Source organism: Euprymna scolopes, chromosome 33 (assembly GCF_053919585.1).
Source record: "Euprymna scolopes isolate OS-2025 chromosome 33, ASM5391958v1, whole genome shotgun sequence".
Taxonomy (NCBI): domain Eukaryota; kingdom Metazoa; phylum Mollusca; class Cephalopoda; order Sepiida; family Sepiolidae; genus Euprymna; species Euprymna scolopes.
This window is the reverse complement of record NC_136514.1, coordinates 80,068,822-80,090,770: the sequence shown is the minus strand read 5'-3', so window position 1 is coordinate 80,090,770 and position 21,949 is coordinate 80,068,822. Positions and strand designations below refer to the sequence as shown.

Genomic DNA, 21,949 nt, shown 5'->3' with positions numbered 1-21,949 from the left:
AATGTATTTGGCACTAAACTCGCCTAATTAATTATACTTACTTATATATCCAATTTTTATCTTACCTTCTTTTTTCCATATATTTATTTATATATGTATATATATATTTTCTATATTTTTTATATCATTTTTAGATTTGCGTATATGTATTTATATTTCTGTATGTGTATGCATGTGCGTATATGTATGTGTGTATATATATATATGTGTGTGTGTTTATATGCATGTATATATATATATATATATATATTTGTTTGCTTTTGTGCACAATGTATGTATATGTGTTGCATTTGGCACTAAACTTGCCTAGTTAATCATACTTATATATATATATAAATATATATTTATATATATCCCATCTCTATTTTTATATATATTCATTTATTTGTATGTATGTATATGTGTGTGTGTGTGTGTGTGTGTATATATATATATATATATATATATATATATATATATATCTACCCAATTTACTTTACTTTCATTTTTACAATGATTTTTATCTTTACCATTCTATTATTGGTATCGCTCTCTGTTACTATTATTATCTTTTTTTTTCATTAGTTCTATTTTATTTTATTATATATTATTTTTTTTTTAATCTTTTATTATTATTACCTATATCTACATACATATTTTATAATTTTATACCTATTCAATCCATGCCCGGCAATTTTTAATTTTATTTAAATTATTTAATTTCTTAAAGACCTTTACAGCAAATGCATTTAAATAGGTAATTCATTTAAATTGGTTGTAACTTTTGCTTACCTTAAGAGGACGCATCTTAGTTACTCTGAACGAGCCCACCCCCCCAATCCGCGTAAATCATTAACGTGTCAAATTCCATATGACACCATGACAACATTACCTCTCCCGTCTTCTCTCTCCACCTACCCCCCTACCCCTCTTCCTCTCTACATCTCTCTCTCTTCTCCATACACTCAAAATCCATGTCGAATCTGGCTAAATTTTTTGAACTCAACTTCACCCGTGCTCGATGTTTTTTTTTATTTATTTATTGAATTATTAAATCTTAAAACTTAAATGCTGTCAGATCAAAATTGAGCCCCCCCCCCACTCCCTTTTTTTTTTTCATCATCTTCTTCCAATATTGTCTTTCCAAATCCTAATAACCACTTCTGTTCAAGTCTGACAAAGTTGCAGCATCGTGAATACGATCCAGTAACAGAAACATGTGTAACTAAAACAGATAAAACGGTAATAAAAAATATATATTTGCTCTGCAATAGTATTGAGCACCTTCTTCAGGTTTTTACTAATTACCAGTTTTGCTATATCTATATATATATATATATATATATGCACGCACACATATATAGGAATAAGTAGTAAGATTATACATAAAAACAAGCTCGCAAAATAGGAAGAAAGATAATGCGTGTGAGAGAAGAAGCACTAAGAGAAATAAAATAACAAAAAAATAAGTGATTCGGCAGAATTTAGTATTTGTTCACAACAAACACTTTTTCTGGATTGAAAGAAGTGGAATTTTATTCTACTTCAACTGCGTATGTAAGAGGGACCGATCATTTTTTTTAAATGAAATAAAAGCGTTCTACCTCCAAATTTTTTTTTTTTTAAAACAAGAAACAAAAAATAAAAACAAAGTTTGTTTTAATTATATTCAATCAGCTTTTGGCATTTTAACATTTTCGGATCAACAACTGAATCCTAATGTGTTGATTTAAAAAACAAAAAACAAGAAAATAAAACCCAAAATACAACAAACAAAAAGTAAAAACAAAAGTTTGTTTTAATTATATCCATCAACTGAATCTTAATGTGCCGATTTAAAAAAAACAAAACAAACAGAAAGTAAAAGTTTATTTTAATAATATTCAAATGAAAACAAACAACAAGTTTATTTATTTCTACATGGGTATGCCCTAGTGCCTATGAACCAACCTCCAGCTATTGGCAATAGTTCCACTGCCATGTGGATGTCTTGACAAACCCAGACAAAAATCCAGTTTAGAGTCCGCTATACAAATGGTGAAGCTCTGAAAATTTTTTTTCCAGAATTCCTGCAAACGTGCTGGCACCAACTGTATTGGTTTGCCTTTTTGTCGGACTCTGTCAGCAATTCTGAGGGGAGGACCTAAAGCAAATCTAGATCTCCTTATTACTCAACCAGACCTACAAATGCCAGGCAGGTCCACCTGCTACTATTACACTATAAAGCAATACCCCCTATTCCAATGAGGTGATTCCTTAGCTATGATGAAGACAACCAACCTAGGGAATATACCTTATAATGAATCAACACAATCTGAGGTTTGGAAATACTGGCTTGACACCCAGTGGAAACATTGTTGAGGAGGAAAAACCTTCTTTAATGCTTGGTTGTACAATGCTTTCCAATGTGTGTAGTTGCAGCTTGCACACACATTAACAGCTATTTGAAAAGATTACAGAGTTTACAATTAATTGCACTAGGGTTGCTCTTTCTCAGGGAACCACTTTTTATGGAACACCTGTGGAGGTGGGTCTAACTCCTGCCCTAACAGGTCCTGTCTTTGATCATAATGCATCTTCTGGTGCCTTATCTGACGGAGTTACTCTAAACCTTTCTAGGCAGATAGTTCCTGAACGAAAAGACTCAGTTCCAACAATGTAACGTGATCGTTATTCTTCTTCAATGGTGTTGTTACATTTTAGCACTCGGAATGAACGTGTTGTATCTGAGACAGTCACAAGGAAACAAACAAAAAGAAATTCGACTCTGCTTTTTTTCAGTTTTAACAAAAGGCATTTATGACTGGTATATTCCAGTAACAAATTATTTTTTATTTATTTATTTTTTTTCAGTAAAAAGCCAAACTGCCTAAAAACAATGTTCTTCCAAGTGAACAAATATTCTTCGATATTTAACATGGATGAGCTAACAATGGCTACCAAACAATTCAAATTGTCGAAAGCATTTGGTCCCGACAACATACCAACAATGATCTGGAAGAATAAGATTTTTCAATCTTTTGCTTAATTTATGTAACCACACTTTTTCAATAAATATTTGTTCAAAACTTTGGTACCAGTCCCAAATAATACCAGCGCCTAAAAAAGGGAGAGCTTTCACTTGCAGCAAACTATAAAGGTATACCCCTAGTGTCAATTGTTGCTGAAAGTTACAACAAAATGATCTTCAACCAACGCGTTCCTTTCATTAAACTATTACTCAGAAAGAACCAAATTTTTGGAGGAAATGATCCACTCTTAGCCAAACCGTGTGCATTTGCAGGTTCCTGGAGGAGTCACAAGCCTCCAACATAGATCTTGCTTTTGTGTTGACTTTTCAAAAGCATTTACCTTGGTTGACAGAGATAAGATGATTGAAATTCTAGGATTATATGGTATCCCAACAAAGATAATCAATGCTATTAAAGTTCTTTACTCCAACCCAACCTCGACCTAATAAAAAGACTGAGCTTTTTTTCAATTCAGGCAGGCATACTCCAAGGTGACAGACACACTTGCCTCTTTCCTCTTCATTTTTGTTATGGACTGCATCCTGCACATGTCTGTAGACAATGGTCAACACAAAGGGGTATCAGATAAAACTCAAGAAAGCTTGCGTCATTCAGATGTCCACCTAACCAACACGGATTCTGCCGATGACATTGTACAAATCAGACAGTCCCTTGCAAATGCCCAATCTATTCTACAATCTCTGTGTTGTCTCGTACCTAAATGAGACAAAAACTGAATAGATGACAAATGCTCTTCTTTCAACTCAGATCATGGTATCAAAGCATTGACTCAAATGCTACTAAAACAGGTCGATTATATTATTCTATTATAATAAGTATTAAGGATTCTCCATTGCATCCTCAAAGATTTCAACATCAGAAAAGAGATGGCATCGTCTGCTTCTAATGATTTGAGCAAAATATTGACATCACATCTCAGCAAAAACATCAAACTGAAAATTTTTAAATCGATAATACAATCCATCCTCCTCTATAGTTCAGAAACATGGACACTTTCCAAAACGTTGGAAAAACACCTGAATGGTGAATGGTACCCGCCTTCTCATGAAAGCCTAAATCTCTCATGGAAGAGCCATCCACCCAAACAACAAATCTATGGTAAACTTCCATTGGCATCATCTATTGTTAAAGCAAGATGTGTTCAGTTTGCAGGCCATTGTTTTAGAGCAGTAAATGAAGTTATTCCCTCCCTACTTATATCGAACCCTACTACCCATTCAAGAAGTAGAATATTCACATACATAGATGTCATTCCAAGGGATTCCAATGTTGCGAGGTGGGACCTAGAAACAATCATGTGGGACTAGGATATCTGGCTTGAGCATGTGAACTCCATCATCTTGACTACAGTCGAAAGATAATGATGATGAGCTCCCAATACTCATATCGTGAATGATTTGGAAGTAAGGCATTAAAAAAAATTGTATATTGTTTTAACTTCAAGTCCAATATAAACAAATTCCTGATGAACCGCCCCCTTAAGTAAGACTATCAAATCCCCAATACTAACGATTACTACGATACTATCCCATTGATTACTGTACACGCAATAACCCTTATCCTCGAGTGGCTTCCGGACCTTGATAAGTGGTGACTACCATGTAAAAAAAAAAAAAAAAATTTACCAATTGATGGCTGTTCAGGAGTTGAAGTTCTTGAAGAATGTTTCTTGCTGTTGGACTCATCAGTCTGTAGTGAATAAATTTATACAGAATAATTACTAGAATATCAGAAATTGATCAACATGAAAGAAACCCATAGAAATGAATTGCGGAAAGTACAAAGAAGAAAATAAAGAGAAGGAAGAGATGAAAAAAAAAAAGAAAAAGGGTGTTTCATACCTCCATCGGCTGTTGGAAATCACAGTCTCGTTTCATTGGTGTGTGAATATCAAGTGCATCCTGCGTTGAACAGCAAGCCTTCTCTAATTGAGCAGCAACTTTTTGCATCTCAATCCTGAGAAACGGGGGGGAAAAATAAAAGGAAAATCAAAATTATTTTATTCACAAGATGGAAGTCAAAGAGAAGCTTACTCAGCCACGTTGAATCTCTAACAAATTCTCAGGAAGAGACCAAATTGCAGACGACAATACCTTCGACAAACCAGACAAGCAGCATAATCCCACCCCTACACTGTAGAGATCCCTAAACATCATAAAGTCTTCTATTCTAGTATCTTTTTCTCTCGGATTACTGAACTTTGGAATTCTCTCCTAGGCCCATGCTTCCCTGACATGGAGAAATTTAAATGTAATGTGAATAGTCATCTCACTGCCCAACTCCCTAAATAGTATCCCTGCAAATCTGGTCCCAAATAGTAGCCCCCCACGAATAAGTGGCTATGTGCCTTGTTTGGGGTGAAATACCAATTAAAAAAAAAAAGATGTGGATCGGACAATTAGAATGGCTCCCCTCCCACTAACATGAGAATCCCCATTTCTTAAGTACTTCCTCCTGGTTTAGAAGCACCTTAGGATCTAGACGGATACTCAATCGCTCAAGAATGAGGCAATCCAAAAGTGATACAGTCGGATATAGTTTGAAAGACCTTGCAGTGTATAATAATTGTGTGAAGAACTATGTAAAAAAATTGAGAAACTGTTGCATGACAACATGTTTCTAAGACAAGCAAAGAAGAAAATTTTTTTATGCTAATTCTTAATACTCAGAGCATGATGTGTACTCTGCCAAACTCACTGGAAAACATCTTGTTTACTTCATTATATAAAAAATAAACTAGTTTTTCTGTTTATTCTTTATACGGATTTAGGTTCAGTCAACAATTTATTATATGGAGACTCTAAACCAAACAATCCACATTTTATTATACGGTGAATGTAAACTCACCTTTTAGTACACCATTTTATTATACAGTGATTCTAAATTCACCATTCAGTCAACTATTATAAAGTAACTATAAACTCACCTTTCATATGGCAATTTATTATACAGTGATTCTAAACTCACCTTTCTGTCGGATCATCCCACATAACTTGAACACTTTGCGATGATTCGGATCCTGATCCTCGATTTTTATCTTTGGATTTAGCTAAAATAAAATTTTTAAACAGTTTTTCAAGTTAAAAATTTGGTTTGCTTGTTTTGTTTTATGGCATATCAACCTTTTTGGGGGTCATTTAATGCAAAAATCAGTCAATTTGAGACAATAGTTTATCCTTTAAGTTCTTAAAATCTTATAATATTAATATATGTATAAGATATAATAAAATCTTAAAATATTATAAAGATTAATTCATATATATATATATATATAATTAAAAGAGAAGTTTTTTGTCCACTAATTAAAAAAAAACTTTTAATTCTACAAATCAGTTGGATTAATCTATCCCTGACGATGGATCCAGAAGGATTGGAAAGTACTCAAATTTACAACAAATATGGTGATTACATCAGCCAGTTCCTGCCAGAAGTGAAAAAGGTTATTTGGAAGATGGAAAGGATCCAAAATAGAATTAATAGACAAAAAAAACGTATATTTTACATAATGAAATATGCTTAAATGAAAAAGTGCTGCCTAAATATATATGTGTGTGTGTGTGTGTGTGTGTGTGTGTGTGTGTATACACACACGCACGTACTTGTTATTTAACAAAAGAAATCAGTAACAACAGTTTCAGGGATCTGCTCAAATCTCAAGGTCATGGTTAATGACAGCAAATCTCAAGGTCATGGTTAATGACAGCAAAGCTATATGCATAGTTAATTGAAATCGACAAATCTATTAACGGGCAAAAGAATAGACAATGTTTGTGTGTAAAAGTTACCTGAACTGGTTTTTCTGGCTGATAATGACGTTGGTGTTGCATGGTTGCTATCCGAAGTGGAACTGTTAACTGATCAAAACAAAAGAAGAAAACGGAGTGACAGTTGGTTTACATATCAAGATGAAAAAATTTGAATGTAATGTAAACAAACATCCTGCTGCACAACTCGCCACTTTGGACGCTCCTATCAACCTGGCCCCTATTTCATTGTAGCCTCTTAACATCTCAGTAGCAATGTACCTTGCTTAGGATGAATAATAATAAAAAAAAAAGATAGAGAGATACAATATGAAAACTGAAGTTATATTAAAAAAAAAAAATACTGTGCTAGAAATTATTTCTGATTTTACTGTGTGAACGATAACATTACCATTCATATTGTTGTATTGTCAGGTTCTGCATAACATGGAGGAGGTATATATATTGTTTTCGTTTTTTTTTTTTACACGGTGGTCACCACTTATCAAGGCCCGGAAGCCACTCAGGGATAAGGGTTATTGCAAGCACAGTATGTTAGTGTGGAGATTTAATGAAGTGTTTACTTAAGAGGGCGGTTCATTAGGAATTTGTTAACGTTGGACTTGAAGACATCCAAGTTGTAGTCAGGTGGGAAGCAGGCAGATGGAACAGAGTGTATACATGTGTTTTGAATATATATCCACATCTAAATTTGTGTATCATCTAGTGATATAAAATGTTCTTCTAACGAATGTGTGTATACGGAATGTACATACATTACATGTCACAGTCATCTATATGGCACGTGTATATGTGTGTTCGCACAACTCAAAGTCTTGGTAGTAATTAAAGCAGCTTTATTTACCGAATATTTCCGCCATTGGAAAGCTGCAACACTGGTCCTAGACTCTTGACATTTCTGATTCTCTCTACTCGGAGCCATCACGATCTGCAGACCATCTCTGTCCCTCTTCGATTCTGACTTCATTTTTTTTTTTTTTTACACAGGCATCACCACATTATCAAGGCCAAGAGGCCACTCAAGGATAAGGGTTAAAGAGTGTACAGTAGAAATTGGACAATATAGTAATCATTAGTAATGAAAATTCGGTAAATTTGATAACTTATATTGAACGGCTCATCAAGAACTTATTCACGTTAGACTTGGACACAACCATATTGTAGTCAGCCGGAAAGCAGGAAAACGGAAGACAATTCCACAGACGTGCAGTTCTAAGAAAGACGCTTTGTTCATGGAATCTACGTTTAGGTTTAGGCACAGATAAAGAGTGGGGGGAATTATTGATAGTGTTTTCAGCTAGACGAGTGTTTCTTGTGAAAGTTTGGCGAGGGGGGACAATAGACTGAAGCTCAGTCGAACACTTTCCATGAAAATAACGATACATCAGAGACAAACTCGCAACATCTCTTCTGTGCGATAGAGGTTGCAGGGAAGAGAAAAGGACATCTATGAAGCTACGAAGTCTATTTTGAACTCTATCAAGGCAGGACAAGTCCTTTCTAGCAGCTCCTGCCCAGATGTGGCAACAGTATTCCATCCTTGGACGTACCTGGCTCTTATATAGATAGAGAATTGCATCAGTAGTGAAATATCTGCTCTCTTTCACTCCAGAGCCTTGACTAAAAAATGATACGTATCTTTCAAGCTCTACCCTAACTCCACATTACTTTAAGTATGACTTCTACGTCAGACTCTAGAGGCCAGACCTATTTTTAAATTATTGTTTGTGTTCTAACATTCTTTTCTATTAAAACATCTTAAAATAATTTTATCTGTAAATATTTATTTTGCTATGATAACAGTCTTTCTGACATTCTCTTTTTATAAATTCAATAATGATTATAATAATCGCTGACTAGCACACCTTTTGGCATTGCCCAATCAATATCTAACAATATTTAATAATTTAAATTAAAAAATTAAAAAAAAAAAAATCAAATTTCCAAATGCCAGTATAGATGAAGCATACAAAGTGACATTGAAAAAAGAAAAACAATTATAAAGTCCTTTGAAGAGGCTAAACAAAATCAAATTTTCAAGCCTGCATCAAATTGCCTGACAATATTGAATTATAATAAAAAGAAATACCTTTTTACAGTTAGAAATTCTCATTATGTGCGCATTACAAAAACTGCAACGGTGCCGTTACATGTTAACACAGACCCCACACGTTGTATGGGGAAACAGTCGGGTGCTTGCTAAGGTATAGTTGACAAATCGATTTTTTAAATATATTGTTTTAAGCAAAACTAATATAACATACTTAACTGTCATGTCGAATCTATATATCTATAAAAGTGAAAGTGTCTGTCTGTACACAATAATTTTGTCAAATTTCAGTCTACAGACTCGAAATTTGATATACAGGGTACTGAGATTTGGGAAAATCTTTGTAATCCATTTTCAGTCAGAAATTTAGCTGTTAAGGGGTCAAAGTTCATCGATTTGACCTTTGAGAACTCTACCAAACTCCTCCGACAATTTTGGGTCTACGTACTTGAAATTTTAGATATAGGTTCCTTGGATATGGATCTAACTTAATAACTTGATTTGAGCCCAAAACAATAAATGCTAAGGGGTCATAATAGGGGGTCAAAGTTAAAAAATTTTTTACCTGTGCGGTCTCTACCAAATTACTAAAGACAATTTCTGGTCTAAACATTTGAAATTTTACATAAAGGGTATTCAGAGATAGGGCAAGCTTTTTAATCAGTTTGGGTTGAAAATTTGAGCTACCAATATATAAATCTATGTATGTATGTTTGCATGTCTGCCTAAAACTTTCGACAGAGGCGACAGATTTTCACAAGATCAGTATCGTTTTGAAGCTCGACCCTTCAGATGACAAATATCGAAAAATTGGCTAAAAACATTAATTTCTTTACCCTCAACGGGTCACTTTTCTACAGGGAGGAGTTGCTTTTTTTGACAATATTTTCGAAAGTCATCCCCTCTTTTCGATTGTCTAGCCTTAATTTAAACCTATGTCACTGCTGGTTTGGCAGTGGTCGTAACAGCAAAGACATTATGTTTTTTCACATTCTTTTCCTCCTTTGCGGTACAGGTTTGAGCCTGCCTTCCTACTACCACTTTTTTTTTTTTTTTGCTCAACTCACACCTCCAACGCCGGGCACCCATACTAGTATAGTAATATATCCAAAAATTACGAAAATTCATTGAGTAGAATAACTGTTTTTGTGGTTTTAGTAAAAAAAAAAAAAAAAAAAAAATCTTGCTATAGACAACAAATACTGCAGCCATGACACAAGTAATCTAAAATATTCATTTTGGAGTTATGTCCCCTGCGTGTAGACTCTTACTGTCTACTTTATAAATAATAAACTAATAAAAATGCGATTTTATCCAATTTTCCGAAAAATAACTTTCTACTTGATTTTTCATAATTTTTGGATATATTATTATTTTTGGCATGACAATTAAGTACGTAATATTGTTTTATCTTAAAATAGCATTTTAAAAAAAATTGATCTGTCAACAAACACCAACAAAAAAGAAACAAAAAAGCAAAGAACTTCAACTCAGCTATTCCAATTGAAATGAAAGGCATTTATTCATGGTACTTTCTAAAATAATACATTGCCCCTTGGTTTAAAAGTATCTTACTTAATTTCACCTGTCATGTAGTTCACCTGCCGTCTCAACAAAGGCTTAAAAAGTCTCTTGCCGCCATGGGCCACACGTTCATCTTACACTGACATGTGCTTTTTCTCATCCTCGTGGTGCATTTTTTTTTCTGTTTTTTTCTTCTCTTCCTCCGTTGTTATGTCATCTCATGCATCAGCTCGGTCATTTGCATATGCATCAAAATGCAGCATTTTGTATGTCAGCACTGTTACAAAAACCATCATTTTGAATTTTGGAAGCAAAGAATTAAAAAAAACAGTTCTCATGTAGTTGTTGTCTCCCTGTTTCTACTTTCATTTTTTTTCTTGCTCACATGCCCCTATTCCGAATTCGTAGCAGTGGGCTGACATCAATGGACATCTTATTTTACCGAAATAGTCATTAATATTAACCTATTCCAAACTGATATAAATTATTGCACAGTAAAAATACTTAAATTAAAACAAAAATCTTTTTATTTCAAATTATTTAATCAAGTAAAAAATTCAGTTTTTACTTTATTACTAAATCTAAAAAGTTATTCTAGCAAATTGCATTACTATTTAATAAACAAAAATATTGTAAAAATTGAATTTAACTTGAAAATACTATGAACAAAAAATAGCATTTTAAAGTTAGTAATCAAATAAAAAAAAAAAATGAAATTTTTACTTGATTGAATAATTTGAAAAAGGAAAAATAATTTTTGTTTTAATTATTTTTACTGTGTAATAATTTATATCAGTTTGAAATAGGTTAACATTAAAAAAAAAAATACTTCTCATGTACTTTTTGTTTCCATGTTTCTACTTTCATAAGTCCACTAGTACGAATTTGGAACAGGAGCATATGAGCAAGAAAAAAAAACAAAAGTAGAAATAGGGTGACAACTACATGAGAACCTAAAAACCTGCAGCAGCCATCTTGAATTTAGTCATGAAGATGCAGAGAGAGAGAGAGGGAGAGAGAGTAACTACCTTCCGTTTTGCTTAACATTACATTTATAGAGAAGATCGTGGCCACAACTATTTGATATATAGATCAGAGATTACTTACCACTTTTCTTAGTTCTTTTCTTGGAACGCTTTGATCTGTTGTTAAAAAAAATTTGTAGGAATTAATGGAATAATAAAAAAAGATTCAACAACTGTAAAAATGTCATCCATCTTATTTTATATTCCTCATGGAGGCCAGTTGTCAAATGTTGAACATCCACCTTAAATGATGACTTGTTTCTAACCCATAGGTCGACAACCAGAATGCACCTCACTTTTATGTAAGAAGCTTTTATGAACAACACAGCCTCAAATACAATACTCTGTTTTTGTTAAATCTCTTGCAAGTATATCATACAAAATATATTACAAAGTATATCATACAAAATATATTACAAAGTATAAGGTGGGACAATAAAAGTGTCGCCCTAAAGAAAACAACATTACAGTTTTATTTTAAAACTTTTATTGAAAAAATTAATTCAGGTAACTTGATTATGTATTAGAGCTGATATCAATGTAGCCACCTTTAGCCTCAATCACTGCCCCAATATGGGTCAGGAACTGGCAGCATGCCTTTTTCACAAGCGCCAGCAGGAGCTTGGTGAATACTCAGAAGATGGCGGCGATCATGCTGGCTTTCGTGTTGTGGGAGGTCATGTTGGTGATGTTCTCAATCTATGAACAAATGAAGTAGTCCAGCGGGTTCAGGTCGGAAGAAAAGGGGCAGTGAGAGAAGGGTACAAGGTCGTAGCACTCTTTCTGAACCTAAGCCTGGGTCTTTTTGGACTTGCGTCAGCGCCAAGTCCTGCTGCTACACCCAGGGACTCACCACACTCTTCACCACATACAGGTACACTTTCCTGTTGACTTTCAAGCCAACTTCAAAGATGTGAGGTGGCATGACGTGGGTCTCACATGAAACCACACCAAAGACCATAATCGTGGCCAGAAACTATGCATTCATCACCCTGAACATGTCCCTATTATTTGTAGCAATCCAACGATGCATTTTGAGGGTGCTGGCAATGATCATGTTGTTGTAACTTGGATTAGTAGAGAGCATGAGATGTACAGCAGTGCATTTCTAATCTCACTCGTTGAACATTGTGTCACTTTCAGACATGATAGGAGGCTTCTATCATTCTTGGGATTTGTATACAACTGGCCAACTAGTAGATGGTCTGCAACAAAAAAAGAAAATCAGGTTTTATCAAACGGAACTAGAATCATGTCTGCTTTTCTAAGGTGACAATTCTATCGTTCCACCCTGTAAATTAGTTTGATGCTAGAAAAGTTCTACATTTTTTTTTTTTACTCAGAACAGGCAAATCATATGTGGAACGACAAACTCTAACTTCCACTCTAGCTCCTCCTCCTCCTCTGGGGGTCTCTTCATGCCTGCCTGATTCTGATCTTTTGTTGATGGTCATTGATCAGATGCCCAAAAGAGACATTCACTAAAGAAAACATCCAGCTGGTCTTCGGACATTGTTTCTCACACAAAGCCGATCTTGGTAGGACTCTTCCATCAAATGAGGCACTTAACTCTTTTTTAAACAAAGCGAATACCTCTTGGGTGGTCTGATATTGGCCAGAAATATTTTTACTCTCTGCACCGTCACTTTCTACCACTGCAACGCACGCCATTCACATGCACGATTTAAGCTCATAAATGGAATATCTACTTGCAAGAGATTTAACAATTACAGAGTATTTTCTTTGAGTTGGTGTTGTTGTTCATAAAATCATTTCATAAAAGTGAAATGCAGTCTAGTTGTTGACCTACAGGTTAGAAACAAGGCGTCATTTGAGGTGGCTGTTCAACATTTGATACCTGGCCAACATGAGGTAATCCCTGACGGATGACATTTTTACCATCAATTTACTATTTTTATACCTTTTTGTTATACAGCGTCCTATTTCAGTGGCTTCTTTTCAAAGAACTAAACGCTTATGAAATTCACTTCCTGCTTACTGTTTTCCTCCTACCTATTGCCCAGGTGTTTTCAAGATTATCTTTGGGATAATCATCTTTTGTTCTTTTTAGCTCCTCACATAGAGCAGCTTCATGCCTTGTCTAGAGCGACTATCTATAGAAGTGTGAATGTGTGTGTGTGTGAGTGGGAACACTTCTCAACCTATATACTCAACAAATTTTTGATCTACAGATTTGAAATTTGATATATAGGGTATTGAAATGTGGAATACTTTTTAATCGGTTTTCATCCGGAAAAAACGGGCTGCTAAGGGATCAAAATTGAAAAATTGGAATGTGGGGATCATCGGATTTTTATCTGTTTGTCAACTGTTTCACGAATGCGCATACGTGAACCGTTCACGTGACAAATTCCTTATGTTAAGAATAAGTAGGTTTGAAAACACTTTTTAAAGATTGTGTCAAACTGACTTAATGGTTATTTTACTTGACTCACTGTCCTTAGGTTTTGGTTTCGATCTCAGCTTGAGTATCTTTATTTTTTTTTTTTTACTTTCAACAAGTAAACTGTTTAGAAAAAACATAATATCTCAGTTTCTGCATTAATTAAAATATAACATTCATGCATATTTTATGACTGGGCAATGCCAGGCGACCTGTCAGTATAAAACAAAATCAAAAAGTGCTTACCCTGAAGCTTTGATATTTTCTAACTCTTTATTTAAAGCTTCTTGAATCTCTGCCATTTGAATGACCTGAAAATCCAACAGAAAAAGAAAATGAAGATTTTTTTAATAAAAAGCGGATACATTTTCCGATGTTTGTCCAGAATTCATTCTATATTAAAAAACACAAATAATGAAGAATCTGTATGATGTACGTACCCATGACAAAATAAAAATATCATATTCCAAAAATCACACAAGTAGTTTTACTTTTATAAAGAAAATCATTTTTAGGTAATAGTCAGCTAATATACTTCCTAACTTCCGGTGTGGCTGCTACTGGAAGCAATGACAAGGCAAATTAGTTCCTTCGCTTTTTCTCTCGTGCCTATCTCTCTCCTGTGTATGCACTCTTTTTTTTCGATCTTTCTTTTTTATTTCATAATCATTGAAATGTTTTTTTGGTCTTATTTTAATTAAGAATTATTGAAATTAGTTTTATTTGATTATTTTTTTAAAGAATTATTGAAAACACTTTTTCAACTATTATGTATTAGATATATATTTTTTTTTATGATGCCTGAAATTTTATTTTAAGTTCAATAATTTAATTTCTTATTTTTATTTCAATAATTTTATTTTTATACTTTCATAAACATATATTTATTATATAAATTCAAATAAAATACTTTTATTTTTAAAATTAAAAAAAAAACTTTTTTATAAATTCATAAAGGTATATTTCTTATGAAATTTCAAATAAAATAAAAACTTTTATTCCTAAAAATTTTGTCATTAAAAGTGCAAATAAAGACTACTTGTGTTATTTTTATCTGTATAATTTTGTTAATTTTTATTGTATAATTTTCGATAATGTTTTTATATTTTATTTCAATAAATCGCTTCAAAATAGAAATACTGAAGAACAATAAAAATGAAGGAACTGATTTGCCTTGTCATTTGTTTTTGGTAGCAGACACTGGAAATTAGGAAGTATGTTAGCTGACTATAACCCATTTTTAAGCTAATCATGATGTCCTCATGTGAAAAATTACTTTCTAAAGTCATACAAGTTTGAATTATTTGGAGTTATCTCCCTTCTTCTTTCATCCTGTTTTCAAGATTACGTGGTGATATTATTGTTGTTTGTTTAGCCACAAAATTTGTAGTTTCTTATTTAAAAATAAAACTACTTGATCAATTTACATGATATATGGTGTATATTTTCTTTGTCTCTGGGCATATATCATACAGATTTTTCTTTATTTTTGTTTTTTAAGATAGGAAAAATGTTGGACAAGCACCTGTCTTTCCTTTAAATTACTTCAAAAAAGAAAAAAAAAATCACATTAGCATCTGCTCTTCTTTGTGTCCAAATAGTATCACCAAGGTAGGATAATCCTCTCATAATAGTCTTCATCATTCATCAATAATCCACCCATCTCATAAACCTTTGCATCTTGTACCTGTTGAGAAGTGATGGTTTATAAAACAAAAATGCACCACCTTTAATCTATATGAAGGCATCCATGCTTACCTACAAAGAATAGCTTTAAAGACTATGAACTGCTATAAGCACCTTATCCAGTCTTGACAGAGTTCAGAATAGACTTTGTAGCTTAGTGAGTAATGCCCTTTTCTCTTCCCTGCAACCTCTTTCCCACAGAAGAGACGTTGCAAACCTGTCTCTGCTTTATCGTTATTTTCATGGCAAGTGCTCATCTGAATTCCAATCTATGGTTACCCCCTTGCCTGATTTTCATGAAAAACACTCGTCTAGCTGAAACCACTATTAATAATTCCCCCCCCCGTGCCTAAATCTAAACGTAAATTCCATGAACAAAGCTTCTTTCATAGAACATGCCCACCTGTGAAACACCCTTCCATCTCCCTGCCTTCCAACTGACTATAATATGGCTGTCTTCAAGTCCAGCATAAACAAGTTCTTGATGAGCCGTCCCTTTAAGTAATCCAATTTACCAAATTTCCACTACAAACGATGACTACAATATTTTCCCATTGACTACTGTACACTCATTAACCCTTATCCTAAAAGGATACGAGAGAACCTGATTTTGACATAAAGCGTCATGACTATAAGCGTTATCGTTTAATATCCGTTTCCATATTAACATGGGTTAGACGGCTTTTGCCTGATGACTCTTCTCCAGACTTTACACTCTCGTATAAATCTACATTTACAGGAGTTTTTCACTCCAACATCACGGTTTCCACAGTCACCCATAGAATGTCCCATCATCACTTTCGTCTCAACAGATTAAAAGCAGATAATTAATAAAGATCATGGTCATGGAAGAACGCAAAAAAGAAAAAGAAAATCTGTTTAGGCATTAAAAATATTTTTATGTTGTTGTTTTTATCACATATTACTAAATGATGAATCATTTTCATTAAAAATTTAGTTGGTATTATGCATCTAAAATTGAGAAAAGCATGCTTGAAAAGTGTCTATGTTATGTGAAAGAAGCCACAGTAAAACAAAATTTAATTTGACCTGATGTTGTGCTTATCTAACAACGAAACTAATTTTAACTTGACATGATTCCTAATTTAACAATATTTATTAGTAATAATATGAATTAATATTTAATGGAAAATAAAACATAAAATCCATATTATTTGGATTCTTCAAACTACTGTTCTCATCTTGAGTCTTATTTTCACAATGGGTCCCGTGGTGCAGTGATTAAAGTAATTTGAAAAAATCGATTTTAAAGTGATATTCTCCTGAAGATTGAAGGTTCAATCCTTAGTGTGGGCGACCTAAAAACACAATTGCGAATTACTTAGGATCTCTATCCAGTCATGGCTGACAGAACAAGAGCATGCTACCCTCGTGAAGTAAATAAAAGGTTTTGTTTGAAATTCCATTCAGTTTACAGAGTTTAACAAGATACACCTGAAGAAGGTTGGAAGTTACATTGACCGAAACGTTGCGAAAATGACACTCGAGATGAGAACAGTAATCTGAAGATTCCAAATAATACGAAAAACCAATCCTCATCTCAAATATTCAAAAACGTAGCTACATAAAACTTATGCCTAAACAGACTTTTTTCTTGTATTTTTCCATGGCTGCGATAATTATAAATTACTGAAAAGCAACATTCTCCTCAGAGGAGGCTTTGATGATGCCTACTATATGAAAATTTTAAGTCGCCTTGGATAAACCTTTGGATGATAAATAAATGCAATATCATCTCGCTTTTTACATGGCTTGTTGCACTTTGCTATTTTCTGGTCAATCAAAATTGATTGCTTGATTGGAATACAAAGTTTTGGTTGTTTTGTTTTACGTCATATCAACCCTTTTTTTTTTTAGTTATTTGGTGCCAAATTCAGTAATGTTGGTTTGGTTGCTTTGTTTTGTGGCATATCAACCTTTTTCAAGTAATTTAATGTTGAATTTAGTAATTTTGGAAAAAAAATTTTATGCTTCAAGTTCTTTATATCTTCAAATATTTATTTATGGTGTTTAGTTTGGTTGTTTTACAGCATATCAACTCTTTTCAGGTTATTTAATGCTGAATCCAGTAATTTTGGAAAAAGTTTTTATGCCTCAAGCTCTTTATATTTCGAAAATCGCTACAAATCGTAAATTTTGATTTCTTAGTTTAAAAATAAAAACTATTTGAGAAAATTCTTTGGTGGTTTATTTTTGTTGCACATCAACCTTTTTTTGGGTCATTTAATGCTGAATCCATTAATTTTGGAAAAAAAATTTATGCTTCAAACTCTTTATATCTTAAAATATTTATTTATGGTGTTTGGTTTGAGTGTTTTGTTTTACGGCATATCAACTCTTTTCAGGTTATATTATGCTGAATCCGTAGAAAGAAATAAAATGTTGCGGAAGAAGAAAGCAAGACTTATATTTTTCAGTTTCAATTTTTTATGAAATAAATAAGGGAGAGACAACTCAAATTGAAGTGCCATGGTAAAAAAATCAGCCTTATGTTCAATACAGTTTAATAGTAAAATCGCTAAAAATCATAAATTTTGATTTCTTAGATTAAAAATAAAAACTAATTGGTAAAATTCTTTTTATCTTGAAATATTTATTCATTGTGTTTGGTTTGGTTGTTTTGTTTTATGGCATATCAACCTTTCTTGGGTTATTTAAATGCCAAATCCATTAATTTTGGAAAAAGTTTTTATTTCTTTATCTATTTTTTTTTTTACAAAGAAGTCATCACTTATCAAGGCATAGAGGCCATTCGAGGATAAGGATTAAAGTGCGTACTGTAGTCAATAGGACAATATAGTAATCATTAGTAGTGGAAATTTGGTAAATTGGATTAATTAAGGGAAACGGCTCAATCAAGAACTTGTTTACATTGGTCTTGAAGGCAACCATATTGTAGTCAGCTGGAAAGCAGGAAAACGGAAGATAGTTCCACAGGTGTGCAGTTCTAAGAAAGAAGCTTTGTTCATTTTTATGCTTCAAACTCTTTATATCTTGAAATATGTATTCATGATGTTTGGCTTTAATTTATGCAAAAGTTTTTATACTTCAAGTTGTTTATATCTTCAGATTTATGATGTTTGACTTTGGTTGTTTTGTTCTATGACATACTGGCATTGCCCAGGTGAGCAAAAAAATAAAAGTTGTAGTGTTAGAGAATGGATCGAGAGAGAGAGAGAGAGAGAGAGAGAAAAGTGTGTAAATTATATTGAGACACATTGACCGACCGAAAGTCAGGATCAGCTGATCGGATTGCATGTGAGTCACGTGATCAGGTTAGCTGAATCGTTGAGATTTAATTTGGACATAGAAGGCGGCGGAAGGCTTCACAGACGTCCCCCCCCCTTCATTGGGGGAACGACGCTGACTTGTGTAGAAACGAAACCAAGAGAAACCACGCAAGCCAGAGATTCACTTTCCATCCTTCTGCGAGGCATCTGGAAAGTGAAATAAACTATAAAACCAATTCTTTGTCTTGGAGTGAAATGAATCTTCGTCCAACAGGTGCCAGTCTCACTTCTAAGACACGAAATGATACCAGGTAGACCAACATCCACGACACAGAAGGTATGTCCAAAAATACATGACATGTACCACACACACACAACAGCATATGAACATATCATTTAATAGAAAGACAACTAGATAATCACACAACGTTAACTCTGACTAGACGATCACACACGATCCCCTTTATTAGATAAACACAACAGTAGAAGGCAGGTAGGCTCAAATCCGTGACACGAAGGCGGAAAAGAACGTGAAGGAAAACCTGACATCTTACCTCTACTCTACGACATGACTGGAAGTGTAAAGCGTTCAAATTTAACATAGTCAATCAAAAAGATGACTTGCAGAAATGGCGTTGCTTTTAAACCTCCCACGAAGATCATCTTTAATGTAGGGGGAAAGCAGCTCCCCCCAAAAAGGGGGCATCTGGCAGTATCCAAATAAATAGTAATTGTCTCAGTAGAAAGGGTTTCCCCTACATTGACCAAGGGCCAATTACAGAACAAATACTACCCGGGCGAAGGCTGGTATTTGGCGTTTGCGTTCGATTAGTTTCACTTTATTTATACGAAAAAGACAAATAAACACCCGAAACAAGGGAATTTTTTAAAACTCGACAAAAAGAAGATAGAGACAATGTCCGTTTGCAAAGCCGAGATATTACGATCTGGGAAGTATAGGAAAACTTCTGGAATCTAACTGACGCGAGAAGCCTGACGCAACAAAAAGCCTTTCATGGACATACACAAACGCGTGCGCCCATTTTGCTTTTTATATCTTAGAAGATTAACCCTTTTCAGGTTATTTAATGCTGAATCCATAGAATAAACAAAATGTTGCAAAAGAAGAAAGCAAGACTTACATTTTCAGTTTCAATTTGAGGATCATCCAATCCGTTATTTGCATCCTGATTGTCGTCGTGTGGAACATCCGTTTCCATTTTTTCTTCATTGTTTGCTTCAATCTCAATGGGTACCAGTTTCGGCTCATGAGGAGTTCGAGGGACAGCAGGACTCTCAAAAGATCTGGTTGACCGCTTGCTACGACGTGGCGTTTCTTTCGGTTCACTTACAATGGATTGCTGGACAGATGAAAAGTAAGTTGATTATATATTTTTGTAATTTGGTATCAGTTTTGTTTTTAGTACATCAAGTTAATAACTAACTATACTAGGTGTTATATATTGGGTAACCTATGCATGGAGCATTCTTGCCACATATGGGCTGGTGCTCCAACCACTAGTCTTCCCCTCTTGGGCAGTGAATCACTGATCTAATATGACTCACACTGTCTACTGTACCATCACTGCAAAATTGTATCCCTTTTACAAGAATTTCCATAGAATGTGTTACAATGAACTTAGAACACTTTTGGCTTCATAGCATCAGTATCCTTGACTAACAAAATCCCACCCCATCACAAAAAACTTTCTATGCTAATGGATTCTTTCTGCAGATTGCACTTTCCTTCATGCTCTCTGATTATAACAACATGCAAAAATTGAACCTTTTATAACCTGAATTATGATGTAGATGATTTAAAAAACAATTTTAGATGGCAGCATACTGAATGTAAACAATGGACAGTTGCAATCTGGAGGTACCTGCCATCTACCCAGATACCGAACTAATACGTACAAGGCGTGTTTGAATCAATTCCCCTTTTATTTATGCCGTTATATTCATTTATTTATAACTGACCAAATTAGTTCACCCAGGTAATAAAGGGTTAAACATAATGTGAACAAATAATTTGCTGCACAACTCCCCACTTATGATTCCTCTTATAAATCTGGTCTCTCATGCACAGTAACCCATGGCATCTCAGTGGCAATATGCCTTGTTTGGAGTGAAAAAAAAGTATTTAACCCATTACCTCCCAGTGATCGCATATGAGATCACTTCAAAATTAACAGATATAGTCATTGCAATCATATCCTCCCTGTGATCTTATATGAGTTTACCTAATATCTCGCTTATTTCTATTTAAAATGTAATTCTGATTATTTCATCATGTTTCTCATGCTTTTTAACTATAGGTATCCAAGTTTCATAAAATAAAAATTTATGTGGTTAAAATTTATGGAAGGTAATGGGTAAAAAAAATGGTTTCCAAAGTCATTTAGTTTAACAGTGTGCGTGTGTGTGTGTGTGTGGGGGGGGGGGGAACCTTACCGGGTCATAAAATATGCTTGAATATATTTCAATTCATACAGATTTTGTATTTATTATCGCAGAATCAATTCTCTATTGAATATATATAAACGGAGGGCACGCTCAAGTGCTTTTGAGTATTTTAATGATTTTAAGCGATTTTAATCGTCTTTTAATCATCTTTTCATTTCATCTCGCTACTTTCATTTTTTATTTTCATTTTTTACTTTTTACTACTCTGCTGAGGATGACCAATGGAGGTCGAAAACGTTCGCGATTATGGGAAATTTCTTTGTTCACTCGCAAAAAACGTTCAGAAAATGGTCCGACAAAGAGAAAAGGAGGATTACAAGAAAAACAAGCAAGAGTTATCTGTGCTATTTAATGAAACGTGCATAAAAGAAAAAATGCTGCCTAAATATAATAATATATATATATGGTACTGATTTCAAAAGTTAAAAAATAAATAAAATAACTTGGGTGCCATCAGCTAGAATCGAAACCAAAACATTTAGCACACCAGTCATGTTCCCTATCAGTGTGGATATCAAGAAATAAGTAAGAAAGATTTAATATTACACAACTTAAAGAAATAAATTAAATTTGAGCATGCACAGAAAGAAAAAGAAATATGACGGCAAACTGAAATGAACATTTTGCATTTCAACATTTTCAAGCGATAAATATTATAATCTGAAAATGTGAGCTTAAAAATTAAGAATTAAAAAAAACAATTATTCAGTGAATATTTGTTGGATATTTTCCGAAAAAAAAAACAAAAAACATTTGTGCTTGTCCAGA

General features: G+C 33.7%; 1 protein-coding gene across 1 annotated transcript in view; it reads right to left on the bottom strand.

The window, feature by feature from the left end:
* LOC145258320 (DNA topoisomerase 2-binding protein 1-like) overlaps nt 1–21,949 on the bottom strand; it is a 178,246-nt gene that overhangs the window by 23,464 nt on the left and 132,833 nt on the right. Inside the window, exons 29-35 of the mRNA XM_080116401.1 lie at nt 19,858–20,076; nt 14,025–14,089; nt 11,457–11,491; nt 6,797–6,865; nt 5,979–6,060; nt 4,853–4,967; nt 4,637–4,700 (exon numbers count right to left, since the gene is read on the bottom strand). Coding sequence (XP_079972527.1) covers nt 4,637–4,700; nt 4,853–4,967; nt 5,979–6,060; nt 6,797–6,865; nt 11,457–11,491; nt 14,025–14,089; nt 19,858–20,076 — 649 coding nt within the window. The remainder of the gene's footprint in view (nt 1–4,636; nt 4,701–4,852; nt 4,968–5,978; nt 6,061–6,796; nt 6,866–11,456; nt 11,492–14,024; nt 14,090–19,857; nt 20,077–21,949) is intronic.